We start from the raw sequence: 20,195 nt of genomic DNA on the forward strand, positions 1-20,195 counted from the left end.
AATTGTCTGTCCTGAATCAGTCTTATTAGGTAATGTTCAAATATTTTTACCATTCCAGTGTTTTCAGTGTGGGAGAAAGTACTCAGGGCCTTCAAGTTGAACACTATGAAAGGCAGCAACAAGTGTAATATTCAGAAACCTAAAGTATGTATCAGCAGCAGAATGGACCTAAAAAAATGTTTGTTTCAGTTCTATGAAGCTTTGAGTATTTTGGATTAGTAGTACTGCTGTGTTTGTTGCATCATATTGCTGTAATTGTTTATATGCTTTATATATTCTGAGGTAAGTTGATCTATAGTGTTACATCATATTCTATAAGGATGTTATGTGTTTCTGCCCAGTTTGACCCATTTAGCAGAAGTCAGCCTGTTTAAGGCTCTGATATCTATTCTGTATGACTTAAAGCAGTTATGACATGGTCTGATTTTCTCACCCAATAAAGGACTATCTAATATATCAGTCTACTCTTCATTCTATCAGACACAGTTATCACAGCTTGTACATTTTGTTTTTACACATATGTAAGCATTGAGCCAAATTTAGTAATGCCAACATATTAAAAGAACAATATTTGTCTCTTATATATAACACATCTATATATACACTGTAAAATATGTTTGTCTTTGAGTGAAGATTTAAGGTAAAGGAAATTTTAATAAACACAACTTGAATCTCAGTATTTGACACAGAGTTAAAGTTCACTGCTGGTATAACTAAAAATGATTAATAGAATAACTTTAATATTGAAAATCTTTTGTTCATTTGTTTTTGTTTCTACATGAGCTTTGATCATTCTCTGTAAGATTAAGGTCAGCTATTGAACGGCGTATATTTTAAAGTAAAGGCTTTAAAACCAAATTAGTACAAACGTCACTAATGTCACATAACTTTGCCGACATGTGGCCAGCAGTAATGTTTTAATGTTCTTCGTTATTAAACATTTGCACATAAATAAGTGACATAATATTCAGTACTTAAAGTTTACTCTTCGGGAGCCCCTCATCCGCCGTGTTTTTTTTTTTGTTTTTTTTTTTTCGGCAAAATTATCCACACCCAACGCCGCGCTATGAATTCTGGGATATGTTGGGCCACGAAGTCTACACCGCCACAGCCTTAAAATTCAGGGAAATGAAGTACGCATTTGAGGGCCGCATTTCGAGCAGCCTTCGAATTGGGACAGCCTTCGTCGCATCGCTGTGACGTAATCGGCCTTAAAATGCGGCCTTTAAGGCTGCAGACCCTGAATTGGGATACAGCCCCTAGGTACAAAATCTTTAGGAGCGCAAACAAGGACTTCAGTTTTTACCTCATTAAGTTGAAAGTTATCAGCAATCCAACCTCTAAACATCCAAACATCCTCTAAAAATCCAGCTATGCAAAACCTTGGAAACATCTTAGGGCTTAAAAAGGAGATATATAACTGAATATCATCTTAATATCAGTGATAAGAAATGTCGTTAAAAGTGCTCAATAAGAGCTGAAGAGGGAGTATATAGAATAGAAACAATAAAGGCCCCAAAACAGAACCTTGTGGCACACCATGGGCAAAAAAAAAAAAGGTAGAAGAGGACCTATACTTAGAAGTAGCCACAGAAAAGAATTGTTCACGCAAGTTAGATGCGAACCAGTCCAAAGCAGACCCTGATATACCCACCCAGTGTCTCAGCCTATCTAGCAGAATATGATGGTCAACAGTATCACAGTATCAAAGTAAGGTCCAACATCAGCAAAACAAAGCTTTCTCCTGGATGTTACTGGAGACTCATAAGAAATGCAGTTTCAGTAGAGTGAGCTCTACGAAAGCCAGATTGAGTCTCTGAGTCTCAGCTAATGATTGGTCCTGCGGTGGTTTCACATTGATTACAAATTGTTCTGGTCTATGTTCATGTTATTGTGACAGCTAAACTGGATTCCTGTGCCAGAGTTACAGGCTAGCAATAGTATATGTTCATTCACCCTGTTGCTGTAGTGTTGTATATGGATGGGGGCATCCTGGTACACGGAGAAGTTGGATCCGTTCTTCAGCTTCTCTGAGGTTAACCGGCGATTCACCATGTGGTAATAAAGAGCATTCAACAGATCTCCAGGAGAGTGACAACAAACACACAATCGCTCATGGCTCCTCACATAAGGAGCATGAAGTTGCAGTGAGGGGGTCATTTTATTTTATATGCTGGAAAAGTGCAGAAAATAGATTTCTTCAAGTCAAAGACTGTGGCATATAATTTCATTTTTGCTTGATGCAATGTGCCTACAATTAAAAGATTAAAACTAAAAAAAAATTTTTGAAAAGAGACTTTCTCCATTTGATTATGATTCCTATGATTCCATAGAAATGCTTTATTTATGCACATCTGTACCTAATCAAATGACTTGTCTTTAAATGAAACTAAATAATTTAAGATTGTCGACTTTTTTGTAACATTATGTTTAATTTTTAAAAAGACTTGATTAATTTAACAGATTTACCATCAATGTGCGACACCATGAGCATCTGCGCCTGGGTTAGCCCCTCCTGGAGATTGTAAAAGTGGATGGTGCTTTCAAAGGTTAGGAAGCCCAAGTGAGTCCCCAGGCAACCTGCAGCAGAAAACATTCTGTCAACCTGGTTTCTGCCTGTGACACCTGTTAACTCATTCACTGCCAGCCATTGGCAGTGAATGAGTTAAACCCATTGACTCATTCACTGCCATTGACGGCTATAGACGTCAATGGCAGTGAATGAGTTAATAATCAGCTTGATTAACTGACAAACTCATGAAGCCGCAACATCAGGACTCACCAATCCCGATTCTTACAGTTTTTCTCAGTCGCTTTGGTGCGTTTCTCAGATCAGAATTGAAATTCTCATAACTATTAGTTCAACCTCCACAACACTCAGTCATTTGTGCACATCATAGTAGCAATTTCTCCTCTCTCTGAACAAACTGCAAATGATTTTGGACTTGAATCAGTTGCTTCCATACATTTCCCTGCTGCTTTCTGACATTTCCATTTGCTTATGTCATGTCAGTCAAAAGTAATCATACCTATGGATGCTGAATAGTCGTTCCCAATAAAATTAATAGTCATACATCCATTGCTTGAGTCATCACACACAAAATTGTTGAACTAGTTATCACATGCCAAATATTGGCCATCTGTCAAGCAAATCCTATACCTTTCTGTATCATTTTTCCTGGAAATGTCTCCGAAATTGAACAATTGATCTCAGGTGAATTACAGCTGTCACTCATGAGGAGGCGTGTGAAAGTTTAGTTGTAACCAATGACAAACAACTTGTTCACTGTCAATTATGGATGAATCCTGTGAATCCCCAATTGGCAAGCATATATAAACTGCGCAGGAGCTAGTGTGTACCATTTCTACACTTCTGTGACACAAAATGGAAGGTCAGCACCGTGGAAGAGGGGTGAGGATGCGGGGAGGAAGGGGAAGAGGGAGAAGAGGCAGATATAGGCGGATTCCTAATGAAATAAGGGCTACAATTGTGGACCATGTTGTCAATCACGGCCTCACCATGGAGGAGGCTGGTCGAAGGGTGCAACCCAATATTGGAAGAACTACTGTCAGTTCAATCATTCAAACATTCCGTAGGGAAAACAGGTATGCAAACAGTAATACACTGTACTGTACTGTGCCATCTCAGACACATCACATGTTACTGTACTGTATTTGCAATTTCACAAAAAGTTCACTCTGCACCACATAGGATTGTAAGACAACCTCGCGGAGGCGGAAGAGGGCCCCTTTTTACCCCACAGCAAGAAGAAGCCATTTATGCAATGGTCATTGCAAACAATGCAATAAAGCTGAGAGAAATACAAAGCGCTGTCATAGAGAATTACACGGTATTTGGCAATATTGAATCTGTTTCAATTTCAACAATTGACAGAGTACTCAAGAAAAATGAAATCCACATGAAGCAATTGTATAAAGTGCCATTTGAACGAAACAGTGACAGGGTGAAGGAGATCCGTCACCAGTATGTGCAGGTAAAGCTGGTCTTCTATGTTCTGCACTGCAAACTGTTTTACAGTACTTCGTAGTTTCATGCAGTACACTTGCAATTCCACAGCACATACTCTACAATGTGTTTTACCAAATGCATGCATTACTGTTTGTTACTGTACACAGGCATATTGTGACATTGCATTTCTGTCTCTCTCTAAAGCGTGTACTGGAGCTGGAAGCCAGGGAAACACTGCACACATTCATATATGTTGATGAGGCAGGTTTCAATCTGGCCAAAGGCAGAAGGCGTGGAAGAAATCGCATTGGACAGAGGGCAACCACTGAAGTCCCTGGTCAGCGCGGAGGGAATATTACCATGTGTGCAGCCATCTCAGACAACGGCGTCTTCACCCATATCCCCCTTCTTGGTCCATACAATACCCAACATCTCCTGACATTTTTAGACACTCTTTACAGGGACCTAGTCCCTGAGAATGAGAGAGGTGGAGGCCAAGTATGTTGTTGTCTGGGATAATGTCCGTTTTCACCACTCCCATCAGGTCAGAGAGTGGTTTGCAGCACATGACAGAATTCTGGTTGAATATCTCCCTCCATATTCCCCATTCCTTAATCCAATAGAGGAGTTTTTCTCTGTCTGGAGGTGGAAAGTTTATGACCGGCATCCACATGAGCAAATGGCCCTGCTAGCAGCCATGGATGCAGCATGTGACGACATCACAGCAGGGTCCTGCAGAGGATGGATTCGCCACTCCAGGAGATACTTTCCTCGCTGCATTGCGAGGATAACATCTGTTGTGATGTAGATGAAAATATGTGGCCAGACAGACAGGAACGTCTGGATGTGCCAGAATGATTTACTGTACTGTTACATGTGCTGTTTATTGTTCACATTAGTGCACAGCTCTACCAAATGGGTGATTTTATGTTTACATGTATTCTACAGTGCACAAGTGACTGTAGCATATTTTTCTTTTGCACAATTCTGTAGGATTACAAACACTTCTACACAATGGAAATGTGAAACGTACGTATTCAGTGTCTCAGTTACTCCCAAGACTCCCATAACATCTACAGTGACTTTACTGCACATTTCAGATGGCTGTACAGGTAGGCCATAGTGCTGTCGCCAGCATTTTCAGGTGTCACCAATTGTTTTTGCAATGGGAAACACTGAAATTATAAACTGTCATAGTGGAAACATGACAATGCCATTTGACTATCTTGTTCATAAAGATGGTGTCAAGACTTTTCATTTTGATGGCACTGACAGTTTCATTGACATGGATACTTTGCTTTTGAGGTATGGATAATCAATTCTGTGCATGTGATGTGCTTTTGCAGGCTATCCACTAGGTTTTGCAGTTTGCACTAATTGTTTTGGGAAATGCACTAACTGCTGTGCAAATGTTAATGGTGTTCTGAGGAATGCACCAAAAACTTCTTACCAAAAACTGTAAGAAGTGATTCAGAGAAGTACTTCAGGTATCCCACTTCCACAGCATTGTGAGGCACATCGAGCACAAACAGGTGGACCACCAGCTGAGGAGGTTGCAACTGAAAAAGATCAACAAAACCAAGAGGAGTTGTGATCATAGATCCCTGAAGAATTAAAAAAAATAAAATAAATCCAAATCTTTCTTTATATGAACTTTGCAAGTGTTACTTAAGGGATTACACATGAGCTCACCTATTACTGAACAAGAATTTAAAAAGGCATACAACATTAAGGCCGCAAAACATGATACAACAGTTAAGAGACTGCAGGGAAAATAAACAACAGTGACTGGACTTGTACCATCATTGGCCCGGTAACACAGGTTGCTCTTCCACCTGCACTGGTCCAGAAAGGTGATGAACGGATTGATGTAGGTGTGGCAGGAGCGACAGCACACGATCATGTTTCATGCGATCACTGGTGACTGCTGCAGAGAGGCATAAGGGGGGAAAAGCTCAGAGAAAGCAGGACTAACTTCCAAGAAAAAAAAGACGTGTTTATGAACTCAAACTTTTCATGTGTCATGCCTCCCTTTTTTGGCTTCCACTTTCTTTACTTCCATATCAGGATCCATCCAGAGATGCTCAAACCATCCCCTTTCCTCCCACTAGGTGGTGCTTTTCAAAAAAGGTAACGTTAACTCTGTGTTTTGACTTTAACATTACCACAAAGTTTAGTTCCTCTGGATGTTTCCATGGAAAATTGTTTTATCAGGTACTCATCCAAGTGCTTTCTACAGTGTCACAGATGAATGATGAATGTATCTCCCACTGAAAACCATTGTGTCCAGTTGAAATCAATCAACTTTTTTAAGGAGAGTGTTAGATGCTGTGCTCATGAGGACAATGGGTTTTAACTTGCAGCACAGCACAAAGATGCCATATTTGATCAATGATCAAAACACTTAATTGAGCAGAATTAAGTGAAAATGGAATCAGCAATCCTCAGCTTGCAGGTTAGGAAAAGTGGAACCAGAAGATATTCAAATACATCTCTTCACAGCTGCTGATGAATTCTACAAAAAACAAAGTTTGTTAAAAACACTTGCAGGTGAATCACCACTGATTTATCAGTGATATCCATTTACTCAAAAATTACTGATAAGTGGATGACTGGAATATATAGTTTATAATTTTAACAATGTTCTGTACAAAATGGGATTTTATATGCCAGATGTGGTATGATGCTTGTGTGATTTTTAACATGACCCTACAAAACTTTACAGTACTCATGCTACTTTACCAAACTTTTGATTACTAGGTGTGCATTTCCTGCTTTAAATGCATTCACTCTTTAGATTCAGAAATCTAAGTGATAAGAGGCCAGAAATGTTTGCACTCGCTTATGAACCCCAATCAATCAATGTCTTGATGCACGCTCAATCATCTAGGTAAGGAAATCTTAAAAAGCTGATTCTGTTTATCTGGATGTACCTTTTTTTGTGGGAGAAACATTTCATCGCTCATCCAAAAAAGGTACATCCAGATGTACAGAATCAATGTTTTGGGGTTAAATCAACAGTGTCACTGCCCTCTGCTAAGGCTGGAGATAATATAATGAGAGAGAATGAATGAGATAACTGACAGCTATCATTTTAATCATCCTGTCTCAGTTGTTTTAACTCATACAATAGTGTCATACAATAATGTGGTAACATCTGGACTGACGTATTTACTGTCAGCATTTTAATCGCTAGTTTAAAGGCTGTAAGTTGCAGCCTGTGGAATTAAAGAAAATATTTTATGGCTACAATATATTCTGCATCATTAACCCTTTAAGACCTACCATAGAACCAAGTCCGCCAGAGCTTATATTATATTTTTACATACTGTAGTGCCATTTTTGGGAGCATTTCAAGTTGATATACATCAATACAACCAATATAGCCCGAATTTTAATAATATGTATGCATTAAGTGTATAGTAATTACATAAATTGCAAAAAAGTGCAATAAACGGCCAAAAAATTGAAAATCTTTTTTTTTTTAACATATATTTCTAATTAGAGAAATTTAAGCGGCGTATCCCTCAAAACTGTAAATACATAAAAGTTACATAAAATAGTTTCCCACCACAGGAAACTTATTTTGAGTGTCTTCATATCTTTATTTTTTAAATACACCAATTTTTATATACTGCAGAAAAAACGAAAATAAATATTATAATGCAAATTTGCAAAAAAAAAACAGAATATGCATCAAAATAAACTATTTCCAGCAATGCAATTTGAGTCCTAAGCATCCCAGAAACGACACAGAAAGTCATAAAGTCAAACATAACTTTTAAAAACACCAGTATAAGCTCATAAGGCCCTGATGGTAAAAAACTACATTTCGTACATTACGTCACTTCCTGTTTCGGGTAGGTCATGGCGGAAATGCGATAGTTCGCGCTGATGGACGTAGGAAGTGTTACGAACATCTGATCGGATCGGCAAAGCATGTTTCTGGAATATTATGTTTTTGTTGCTGCAAGTGCTTTTTATGCAATTTTTGCAAAGCCATATGTGGAAGGATACTGTGGCCTAGGGCAAGCTGATGACATAAGATGTAAGTACAACTCCTCCAGTTTCATACGCAAAAAAAATAATTGTGCTAGCTTAAGTGGTTGCAGTGCTATCTGGACTTAAAAATAGTTACGCAAAACGGAGCGTGCCCGCTCCGACCAGCTTTAAAGGGTTAATGATATAATCTATAGTATTGATACTGCATTAAGATGTTTATTAAAACCTGCTGACTTTACATTAACCTTTTTATTACAGGTACAGCTAAGACCATTTTATACACATTGCATTTTGTGCTCAGTAAAGAGTTAAAGCTCAGTCAATTAAAGGTCTCAAGCTTTGTTTGGCGCGAATGTCCAGGCAATCTATTGTGTAGGTGACTTGGAGCAACAGAAGGTTAAAACTGCATACACGCTTACAAAACACATATAGTACATATAATCTAAAAACAGGCTTGAGTGAAGGCCTGAATGTATTCAGCTTCTTGTTGCAACCTGTGGCATTTGAGTTTACTTAGTAACAGGTGACAGAAGATGGGTCAACAAGAGGACAAGTCCACGGGTATCTCCAGGGCCTGAAATCATCGCCATATTTGGGAAAAGATGTTAGAAAGAGGAACTTCTGTGTCTGACCTTAGCTCTAAAAATTGTCTCATTGTCTGTACAAGATGCAAATGATGTTCTTAGAAATACAAAAATATGTTATAGAACGTGTAACGTTGGGTTGTGTTGCGTGGTTGAGAGGAGGCGGCAAAACACCTAGCAGGCTAGTCGGAAGAACACACACCCACGCTGGTATCGGTAATCCACGGTGGTTCTTTAATACGCCTTCTTCAACAACCATATAACGGCTGAACGGCTGCGGCTCAACAACATAACACCCAGCGCTCATACAACCCAAGTGTTGCAAACAAAACAAAACAAAAGGTCTGGAGAGGAAAACATAAATCCGTCCCTCGTTAAGCACAAGCGTGCAGGCACGTGTCCTCATAATCCCAGAGAGAGAGAGCAGTGGCACAAACTGATGACACCATCAACCCTCGACTTGGGTGTCTTAAAGGGACACCACACCATAGTGGCTGTTACAAACGCAAGAGGGGGCATCAAACCCTGATGATATATAAACCATTCTCTGTGTATTTTTGGCAGAAGAAGTTCGCAGATGTGATGGTGTGTACTTCTTCCCACACGTGTGTTCTTAATGAACTCTTCATCTGATTGCACTCAACTGGGGCCTCCACTGGTTTGTTTTTGTGCCACTTGTCGAATTTGGGACAAGCCATTGCTCAAACACTGTGACAGGTGAGACCTGAGTTTGGGAACCGTGCCTGGTAGGTGGAGCTGGTTTTTGTGCCTTTTATAAGCTCAGGTATAGGCAAATAGGTATTCTTTGGAGCAAACCCGAAGCTGTGAATGCTTGGTCCAAGCCGTGCAAGTTGGCACTTAACTTTTTTTAATAAAAGCTTGATGCGGGCCCCCTAGCCTTCTGTTAGAACGGTAGGTCATAGAAAATGTACCACTTGAGTTCTGGCTGTTTAGCAGAGATTTAAAGTTATTTGCACCCTTGTAGGTGGGAAATATTGCGTTACTCCGGCAGAGAAACGTGTAGTGGACTCCACTGCACCTGACCAATATTTATTAGGGTGTGATGCGAACTTGTGGACAGGTAAATAAACAATACCATTGAAGTCAGGTGGGAGGGATACTCCTGCTGCGTTTTACTGTCCAGTGTAAGTCATCTCCTCCTTTCATTTGCAGAGTTCTGAGCTGCTGCTTTGCCAAGTGGACTTCTGGCTGCGGGCCGAGGCCCCGATACATCATTGTATTTTAATTTGTTTTAACCTGGTGTAATTTGACATATTGTGACGGCGGCCGATTTTGTTTGGTTTACTAGTTTTATTTTTCTGTATCAGTAGGCACTGCAGATATAGACTTTATATGTATATATAGTAGTGAGCTCAGACAAGGAGGAGACAGAGGTATCATTTGGTCTTGCTTCCCGCGAGCTAGTAAGGGAGCACAGCTGTTTATTATCGTCCCCGACAACCCCATTACCCAACACAAAGTCCCGCAAATGTCCAGGTGCCCTCTTTCGTCGCACAGGCCGATCTCGACCAGCAGGGGAAGAGTTACTCGGAATTAGAACGGGTGCCACCAGCATCCCCTGCCCTGGCGCCTGCTGGAGCGGGCGGTCAGTACGGTGAGAGTCTGTCCTGGTGCAACACCAGCATGCGCCCCAGGCCTGGCATGCGGATCCGGTACACCACTTCTGTTAGCCGCTCCACGACCTCCGCCAGCCCTTGCCAGTGGCTGCACGGCTTGGGGGACACTCCTCTCTTGCGAACCAGGCAGTACACCCAAACCTTGTCGCCAGGCACGAAAGCTCCCCCTCGGCACCTGGTGTCACCGGCTCTTCTCTGTTGTACTCCGGCGCTGGCCTGGGCCTGGCGGGTGTAGTCATGAACCACCCGCAGCCACTCCCTCAGCCTCCTGCAGCAGTCCATGGCCACCAACACGTGCCGGTTGCCTGACTTGGTAACGGGGAAAGGCCCTAGGACCTCCACTCCCACTCTCTCCATCGGGCCCCCCACCAGATACTGCTGCAGGGGGGCAGTGGAGCGTTAAGTGGGGCCCTTCCGTGCCGTGCAGGTGTCACAGCAGTGCACATGAAGTTCCACATCCTGTCGACAACCAGGCCAGTAGAACCGTCCCCTGAGACAGCGGAGAGTTTTGGCATTCCCATAGTGGCCAGCCCCCACCAAGCTATGGACAAGCTCGAGCACCTGCGACCGCAGCGACCGAGGCACCAACAGCTGCAGGAGATCCTTGCCCTGGCCGGGGGCCCACTGATAGGTTTGTAGCTTGCACCTATCCGCTGGAACGTTGAAGACAATATAATTACACTGCAAAGTAAATATTTCTAAGCATAAATGACAATCAAAAATACAAACTCTAACACCCACCATCTCCTGTATAGGAGGCCGTTATGGGTCTCCAGATTGTTGTACTGGGAGTAGTAGCCATTCACAAGGCCCAACACCCACGTCCAGTCTGGGCGTAGCGCCGCTTCCAGCCAGGCCCCCACCTGAACCAATGTCGCGTCAGCCTCCTGTTCCCAATTCAGCTGCTACGTGGTCAATGGGAGCCATCCCCCTCCGCTGGCTGCAGCCTGAGCAGCAGCGACGCCCAGTGCCTCCTGGACCCGCTACTCCTGTCGTTTTGAGAGGAGCAGTCGATGTGGATGGGACGGATGGGATGAGCAGAGCCGGTGTGAATGGTGTACTGAACCAGCTGCGTCTGCCTGCAGTCTTCGTCACAAGCGGCAATGATGTCCACATTCTCGTCCAGGAAGCACTTCAACCGCTGGCGCTGGGCAATGGTGAGGCCTACGCTGCTGCGCTGCCACAGGTCATCAACAGCTTGGGTTGTCTCAGTCGAGGGAGGTGTTGGGATTCAGAGATTCTTTTATTGCTACCATATAATCTGCCTTATGAAGAATGTATTAATAACATGTTTTACAGTATCATTTATCAGTAATATTTCCTGCAGGGTTTATAAAATTGCATTGAATATTTCTGTCATCACATTGACCTTTCTATTTTTACAGGTTGAGTTCATTCTATACACAATGCATGAATGTGCTTGGTTAGAGTTGATGTTCCATTCTAGAAGGTTTTAAGCTTCACTGGTGAGAGTGTCCAGATGATACATGCTGAGGGGAGATGAGAACATAGCAGGTTAATTGCATGCACGCTTACGATACACATATTAATCTAGTAGCAGGTCTGAGCGAAGGCCTAAGCATCTTCTGCTTCAGTTTGAGACTGGCTGCAAAGTACTCTACTTAGTGATTAATGACGAGGGTCCATTATTAGCTCTCAGAGATGTTGAGACCTGAAGTTATTACCCTAAAAGGCAAGTAATGTAGAAAAGGGAAGTTATATGTCGGTTTATGGTTATTAGAAGTGTACGTGATGTACCCTTGTCCGCACGAGTTGAACTTTTGCCGGTCTGTCACCATGTATTTTTTAACTGTATTGACGTAGGTGTGATATTTTATCCTATAAAACCAGAACCCAATGTATTCTTGTCAGAGCAAAACAATCCGTATGCTGACGGTTGGTTGTTCTCCTGTGATAATAAAACTCATCGTTTGATTGCACTTTTCCGGAGCCTCCGTCATTTGTTGTCTGGTCTGAAGTTGATTGATCTCGCAGCAGAGGTTTGTTGAGCCTAGAGGCTGGGGCTGAGGCGAGTAGAGTTGGGGTGAGTAGAGATGGTCCAGAGTCACCGGAGTCCAAAGTCTGTTGAGCGGCAGCTGCCTGAAGCCTGGCTTATCTGTCTCTGGTCCCCTCCGTTCCCTGCCTTTGACCGCACTGGAAGGCCAGAGTCTCTGTACCAAGAGTGATAGCCAGCTTCGCGGTGTCAATGCAGGTCCCCCAGCGGGTCAGCAGATCAAGGCCAATGCACTGGTCTTGGATGTCAGCAAGCCAGAAGTCGTGCACCAGCTTCAGATCCTTCACTCGGATCCGCAACGGTCTCTTCCCCCGCATGTCAGTTCTCTCCCACGTCACCAGCTGGGTGTCGGTGGGCGACCAACCCATCACAAGCGGCCCGGACGTTCCAGGTCGTATTAGGGAAATGGTAGACCCCGTGTCCACCAGGGCCCGGCAGGGCTGGTCCTCAACACAGCAGCTCAGGTAGAGACCCTTGAGGTGCCCGACTAGGCCCACCACCGTGCATCGTTCTTGGAGCGGGGCTGTAAGCTGGAGCGGTGGTTCCCTGGCTATACCGCTCCTTCTCTCGTTTCCTTGAGGCCACATAGTCTGGTCTTTGGGGTGGGTGCCAGGCAGTCGTGCGCCACGTGGCCAAGCTCATCACAGAAGTGGTCGGTCGGTTGACGGGGACGCCTCCAGGGCACCAAGGGCTGCAGCTGGCATATCTCGGTGAACTCCCCCTCCCTGTCGCAGTCTGCGGCTCTGATTTGGGGGTAGTTTGGTGGAGTTACCTGCTGGTTAGGTCGTGAGGCAAGCACCAGCTTGGCCCTTTCAGCCTCAAGGAGCGCCTCACGGAGAGTTCATAGCATGGCCAGCCAGACGTGTTGGCGCAGTCGCTCTGGAAAGAGTCCTCGCAGAAAACCATGCAGGCTAAGCTCCTCACGGGCTGCTGCTGGGAACTCTGGGTAGCCACGACGAGCATATAGCAACACATCAGCTGCAAAGGTGCCCAGGCTTTCCCCTGCCCGACGGCTCCGGTTGGTCAGCTGCTCCCTGCTCTGATCAGTGGAGTGCCGCTGCCCAAATCGCCTCTCGAGTGCCATGGTGAGGGCCTGGAGCTCATGCTGCTCTGCCGGGGCTAGGTCAAGCAGTACCTGCAGTGCATCTCTTTCCAATGCTAGTGCTAGGTGCGTAGCAGCCTCTTCATTACTCCAGCCACTATGCCTGACTTGTGAGAGGTAAGGCTCAAGCGGGGTTAGCCTGTTGTATTTCGGTACCTTAGCTGGTGTTGTAGGCATCACTGCTCGCTGTCGGGGGCTCAGTATGTCGGTCGACAGAGGCAGCCCACGAAGCATTGTCCTAGCGTCTATCGCGAAGGGCCGCTGCGCTCTCTCCACCCAGAAACACTCAGTCACAGAGAACACGTCACCTGTAACCATGGCAACGTAACGCTGCCGCCTGGAACAATATATATATATAGGACATCTACTGGACGTAAAAATATTAGTTGGCATGAATTTGAAGAGTGTAGCATTTTGCACACAGCCTATAAATGTCAACAACAAAAGGAGTGTGTGAAACATCTATATTGTAGTGATGGCAGTATACTCTGTATATTTATACTGGCAGTATGGAAAATGATTATTTGGAAATGCTTAAAATGGAAATGATCATTTACTGTGAGGTGAGGTGTGGTTGGGGTATGGACAGTGTTTGTGCTTTTGTAATGTTGAGGTATGGACAGCTACACACTGAGGCTTTGAGCCTCAGTCCTGCCTGTTCACATTTTATTCTGTAAAAACTAAATTTTCACTGCTTTTAGGACCTTTTTAGTGGGGAGAAAATAGCTAGGATTTAATGATTTAACAAATCTTTTAAATCCTTTGTCCTCCACAATGCTAAATGGCTGGGAGTCCTCAATCACCATGCTAACCAGGTCTTCATCTATTTGAGATTGTTCTCCTGAGGAAAGACAATAAAAACAAAGCACAAATATAAATATCACACACGTAACTTATTACAGTTGTATAATATTGTTATATCATTTAGTAACATTACGGCATGCTATATTATCATGGCATTCGATGGCTCACCTGGTCTTGCTCCACAATCAGTGTTCCCCTTATTCTCATGCAAAGCTCTGTAGTGCCTAAACATGGATGAGGTGTTGTTGTTATATCCCAGCTCCCTGGCACATAGCAAACACTTCACCTTGTACAAAAGTAAAGACAGCTTAACGCAAATTGTATTGCACCATCAGTATTATGAAAATACATCTTCTGTAGAAATTTACATACCTTGTTGGGAGGAATAAGATCAAAATGTTCCCACACAGGAGAGGACATCCTCCTCTTCTTAGCTGGCTCCATTCTCTCCTCACTCTCCAGAACGTCACATCATCACTAGCTAGCTAAGATGAGCACTTGGCTGTCGGAGAAACTTGATTTGTAAAGTTTGTTTAGCTAACCCGTGCAGTTGAATAAATTTACCCTGACTAAAGAAATCAAGAGAAACGCCCCAGGCTGCTCAGTCACTAATTACCTTTACTGTACTTTTAGTACAAGTATTATTCTGTAAAAGCAACAGGCTGCACTCTGCTTCAGCTCCTGTGCAGAACTGATTATTAAATATCTTCAAACAACAGCATGTTTTCAGTCTCTTGCAACATCTGTAAAGACAGTAATGTGGAGGTAAGCATCAACGACACAGAGCTCTCAGTTCTCACTCCTTCTTTATTCATCTCCAACATCAACTGCGCATATCGCGCTACAAAACACAGGAACACACCTCCTATACACTGGGTGTGAGTGGAGCCCTCTAGTGGTCCACCACACATGCCCCCCGAACACCCAGCAGAACTAGTCCAGGACCCGGGGCTTAAGCAAACGGCCGGAACGGCTGAACTGGGGGGGTGGGGAACTGACCGAGGGCAACCCAGCGAGGCTGGCACTGGCGGTCAGAAAAAGCTGCAGACGACTCGGACTCCGTTGATTTTGGGTCGCTCCTGGGGGAAAAAACAGAATCCATCAGCCCGGTGGCAGGTGGGCGGCCGCGGCGAGGGGCCTGGGCCGGGACCACCTGATCCTCTTGCATAACATGTGCAGGCTTAAGTCTGTCAACAGAGACAATTTCCTGCCGACCACCAAAGTCCAAAATGAAATGTTTGTTGCCTGGTTTAAGAACCCTGTATGGCCCGTCATATGGTGGCCGCAGCGGAGTCCTATGGGCATCGTGCCTGACGAAAACGAAACGAGCAGAGTCCAAAAGTGTCAGGCAGGCAGTGGTGCACAGGACCAGGAACAGGAAATGAGTCTCTTGGGGGGCGAAAAGGCAACAAAGAGGTATCGAAACATGGGGGAGGGCTCTCGGGTAAGAATTCCCCGGGGACCCGGAGAGGCTGGCCGAGGACCAGTTCAGCCGGGGAAACCCCGAGGTCTTCTTTAACCGCGCTACGCAATCCCAGCAAAACCCACGGAAGACGGTCGACACAGTCGCCACTTGTTAAGGAAGCACGGAGCGCGGCCTTAAGTGACCAGTGAAACCGTTCGCACATCCCATTAGCTTGCGGGTGGTATGCTGTGGTGCCGTGGACCTTGACTCCCAGGCCGTCAGCCATAGCAGACCAAAGCTCGGAAACAAACTGGGGGCCCCTGTCCGAGGTAATGTCAGCAGGGGGGCCGAAACGTGAAACCCACGTTGACAAAAATGCCCTGGCCACCGTCGCCACTGTCGTGGACGCCAGGGGTACCGCCTCTGGCCACCTGGTTGTGCGGTCCACCACAGTCAAAAGGTGCGTGAAACCCTGTGACTGCGGCAAGGCACCAACCAGGTCCACATGAACGTGATCGAAACGCCTACCCGGGACACAGAAAGGTTCGGTTGTGTGTGCCGGTGGATTTTCGAGCGTTGGCATGGGAAACAAACCGCTGCCCATTCTTTCACCGTCTTGCGAAGGCCCGGCCAAACAAACCTGGCACTGACCAGCTTGACCGAGGCCCGGACGCCGGGATGAGAGAGGGCATGCACCGAGTCAAAAACACGAAGATGCCACGAAAGGGGAACCACCGGGCGGGGGCGGCCGGTGGAAATGTCGCAAAGAAGGTGTGGACCGCCGTCCCACACCGGGGCGTCCTCCAGCACGAGGCCCGTTTTTGTTGACTGAAGGGCAAGGACGTCCGGGTCAGCACGTTGCTCGGCGGCCATGGCAGCGTAGTCGATGCCGACATACACCGGAGAAACCAACACACGTGAGAGACAGTCAGCGGCGTGATTGGACTTACCAGCCACATGCTGAATGTCTGTGGTAAACTCAGAAATGGCCGCCAACTGGCGCTGTTGGCGTGCGCTCCATGGGTCAGAGACCTTGGACATCGCAAACGTCAAAGGTTTGTGGTCAACGTACGCAGTAAAGTTGCGACCCTCGAGGAAAAAACGAAAATGTCGTGTCGCGAGGTGCAGGGCCAGCAACTCCCTGTCAAAAACACTGTACTTGCGTTCAGCATCCCGGAGCGTACGACTGAAAAAGGCGAGCGGTTGCCAGAGACCTGAAACCCGCTGTTCCAACACCCCACCCACTGCCACGTCAGAGGCGTCGGTGATTAACGCGATCTCCGCCGACGGAAACGGGTGGGCCAGCAGGGCGGCGTGGGCCAGCAGGGCGGCGTGGGCCAGCAGGGCGGCGTCAGCCAGCGCAGACTTCGCTGCGGAAAACGCACGGACGCGTTCCGGCAGCCAGTCAACCGGATCTTTGGCTGTTTTACCTTTTAAAGCAGCATAGAGTGGCTGTAGCAGGTGGGCAGCTCTGGGGAGAAAGCGGTTGTAAAAATTTATCATCCCCAAGAACTCCTGCAACGCTTTAACCGATGTGGGACGCGGGAAAGCCGAAACGGCCTGGACTCTGTCGGGCAACGGAACCACACCTTCAGCGGAAATGCGGTGCCCGAGGAAATCCAGAACAGGCAACCCAAACTGGCACTTGGAAGGGTTGATGATCAGGCCATGCGCTGCCAAACGCTGGAAAACCTGGCGCAGATGGGACTCGTGCTGGCTCGCTGAGCAGCTGGCCACCAATATATCGTCCAGATAAACAAAAACGAACGGCAGCCCACGCAAAACGGAGTCCATCAGCCGCTGAAAGGTCTGGGCGACACCTTTCAGGCCAAACGGCATGCGCAAAAACTCGAACAAGCTGAAGGGGGTAATGACAGCGGTTTTAGGAACGTCTTCGGCGTGCACGGGAACCTGGTGATACCCCCGCACCAAGTCAATTTTAGAAAAAATCGACGTTCCGGCGAGATTGGCAGAAAAATCCTGAATGTGGGGGATGGGGTAACGGTCATTCTCCGTGGCATTATTTAAACGGCGGAAATCTCCGCATGGCCGCCACCGAGCGTCCGATTTGGGCACCATGTGAAGTGGAGAGGCCCATGCACTGTTCGAACGCTGTACAATGCCAAGGCGCTCTATGGCTGCAAACTCTTCCCGAGCGACGGACAGTTTCGTGGGGTCGAGGCGGAGCGCGCGCGCAAACACCGGGGGCCCGACCGTGGGAATATAATGCTCAACCCCATGCTTCGTTACCGTGCTAGAGAAAGTAGGGACAGACAGCGATGGAAACTCTAAAAGCAAACGCTGAAAAGCATCCCCGGAGGTCACTACATTAACCCGAATCAGTGGCTCGGCGGCCCGAGTAAAACAGGGTAGCGAAGAAAACGAGAGAGCATAGATTAAACGTCTGTTAGCAACATCGACAAGTAGTCCATGAGCACACAGGAAATCAGCACCCAAAATAGGTACAGAGCTAGCGGCAACAACAAAGTTCCACTGGAAATCCCAGCCATGAAAACAAACAGTCACCAACCTTTCCCCAAACGTTTTGATGGGAGAGCCATTAGCTGCAATGAGCTGCGGCCCACAGTTCGCTGCTAGTCCGTCGGCAGCGGTAGGGGGAAGGAGGCTCTTCTGGGAGCCGGAGTCCACGAAAAAACGTCTCCCGGAGCGCGAGTCCTCTATGAAGAGCAGCCTTTCTGTATTGCCAGCGGTCGCGGCTGCTACGGCGCGCTGGCGGGTCCGTTTCCCTGGGCCGTGAAAGCGCAAGGCGGCAGGCAGCGACGCGCTCTGTCGCCAAAACGCTGATGGTAGAAACAGATGCTCTTTCCGCGGTGCCGGCGTGTAGCAATCCCTGCCGTCAGCAAGGGGGCGGATGCTCCGGGGGAGGCAGGTGGAGGCGTGGAAGGTGCCGCAGGCGTGTCCGTAGCCAGGGCGTGAACGTCGAAAGTGCGGCTAGCCAGGAGAATGCGATCCGCTTCTTCAGCCAGGGAGCGATAATCCTTCACAGGCAGAAGCGGAGAGTTCGCGAGGACAGCTCTCACGGCGGCCGGTAGTTGGCGGCGGAAGAGGTGCACGAAGAGGAAACCACCGTCATCCGGCCCGAGCAACGATAGCATGTTCTCCATGAGCCCGAGCGCGGTACCGCCACCCAAGCCTGACAGGTTGAGGAGCTTTTCGGCTCGTTCGGTGTCGGAGAGGGCATTGCGCCGAAGAAGCAGCTCTTTGAGGGTGGCGTATTACCCTTGGGCGGGTGGGTCCCGGAGGAGCGCCATCGCGTGACGGGTGGCCAGCGGGTCGAGCCACCACATGGTGATACTTCGTGTCGTCAGCCAAGATGCCGCGAAGGGCGAACTGAGCCTCCACGTGTACAAACCATGACGGGGGGTCATGGAGCCAAAAGTCCGGCAGTTTCAGCGCCACAGCGAACGTAGCTGCAACAGGAGGCGGAGGTCCGGCGGCCGCTGATGCATCCATAGCAGAGTCTGCGTTATCTACGGCCCGTTGCATGCTCGAGTCAGGGGTCACCAATGTGGAGGTAAGCATCAACGACACAGAGCTCTCAGTTCTCACTCCTTCTTTATTCGTCTCCAACATCAACTGCGCATATCGCGCCACAAAACACAGGAACACACTTCCTATACACTGGGTGTGAGTGGAGCCCTCTAGTGGTCCACCACAGTAATACCATTTTTTTTTAAAAAAAAAGCAAAAAAAAAAAAAGCTTGTACTTCAGTAACTCCTCATTAATAATTAACTATGGATTAAACTCTTGAACTGAAAAATGTAAGAGAAGAACTTCAGATTCTGGGTGTGTGAGGACAGAGAAGGATCAGCTCTATTTCAGATTTGAGAAATAAACTTTATATTTCAGTTTGTGATGGTTCTGTTCTCTTTGTGATTACAGGAGCTGTGCTCACATACCCAGGATCTGAAGCAGACAGATCATCCAACATGTTAACTGCAAAATTAACTGATGAAAACAGTACAAAGGTTAAAGTACCACATGTGCTGTCAGTGACTGTTTAAAATGAAGAGTGGAATCCCTATTTTAAATTGTGTTTTAAAAAACGTTTTGAAAATCAGGTTAATTTGGAATTTGAAAATGGTTTTTGAAACAAGGTTTTTATTGACATTTAGGTCTTTTCTTTGTGAAATTCATTATCAAATTGAAGTGTTTATTGATCGATTAATAATTCATTTTGAAAAATGTATTTAAAAATAGTGTTTAGATTAAGTGATTTAAAAATCAATTCGAAAATGAATTTACAAGTGCAGAAATCATTTTATAAATTATTATTTAAGCACAGAATTCTTTATTTCGATGTGTGGCTATTGTGGTCCTCCATAGAAGGAGGCGATCAGGGGAGCAGGATGACGCTGTCAGTGAAGGGAGGAGGAAGAGGAGGAGGGTCCTGCCCGCCGGCAGCAGCATCGTACTGAGCCTCTCTCCATCCCATGTGCTGCAAAGGGAAGAAAATGAGCTCACGTTCAGACATGTGCTCCTAGAATTTCAGCTCTGTTCGGCTTTCCTGTTTTTAAAAAATATATAGCTGGTGATAAGAATACATCAGCAGCCTGGAAGATAATTTGTCAATCAAAATGCTTCCCTGCTCACCATCCGCGCAGATGGAGGGATGCGAGGAGGAGGAGGAGAAGGACGCACACATGCAAACAGAG

General features: G+C 46.1%; 1 protein-coding gene across 7 annotated transcripts in view; it reads left to right on the forward strand.

Moving 5' to 3' along the window:
• The first annotated feature begins 19,919 nt into the window (after positions 1–19,919).
• Positions 19,920–20,195, forward strand: part of shtn3 (shootin 3) — a 35,782-nt gene continuing 35,506 nt past the window's right edge. For all 7 annotated transcript variants that reach the window (XM_085471484.1, XM_085471493.1, XM_085471491.1 and 4 more), the window contains exon 1: positions 19,920–20,195. In XM_085471484.1, the coding sequence (XP_085327610.1) occupies positions 20,118–20,195 (78 nt within the window). In that variant the 5' untranslated portion in view covers positions 19,920–20,117.

The sequence above is a fragment of the Copadichromis virginalis genome, linkage group LG2 (assembly GCF_057382275.1).
Source record: "Copadichromis virginalis isolate Kocher_CV1m ecotype Utaka linkage group LG2, C_Virginalis_male_GT1.1, whole genome shotgun sequence".
Lineage (NCBI taxonomy): Eukaryota > Metazoa > Chordata > Actinopteri > Cichliformes > Cichlidae > Copadichromis > Copadichromis virginalis.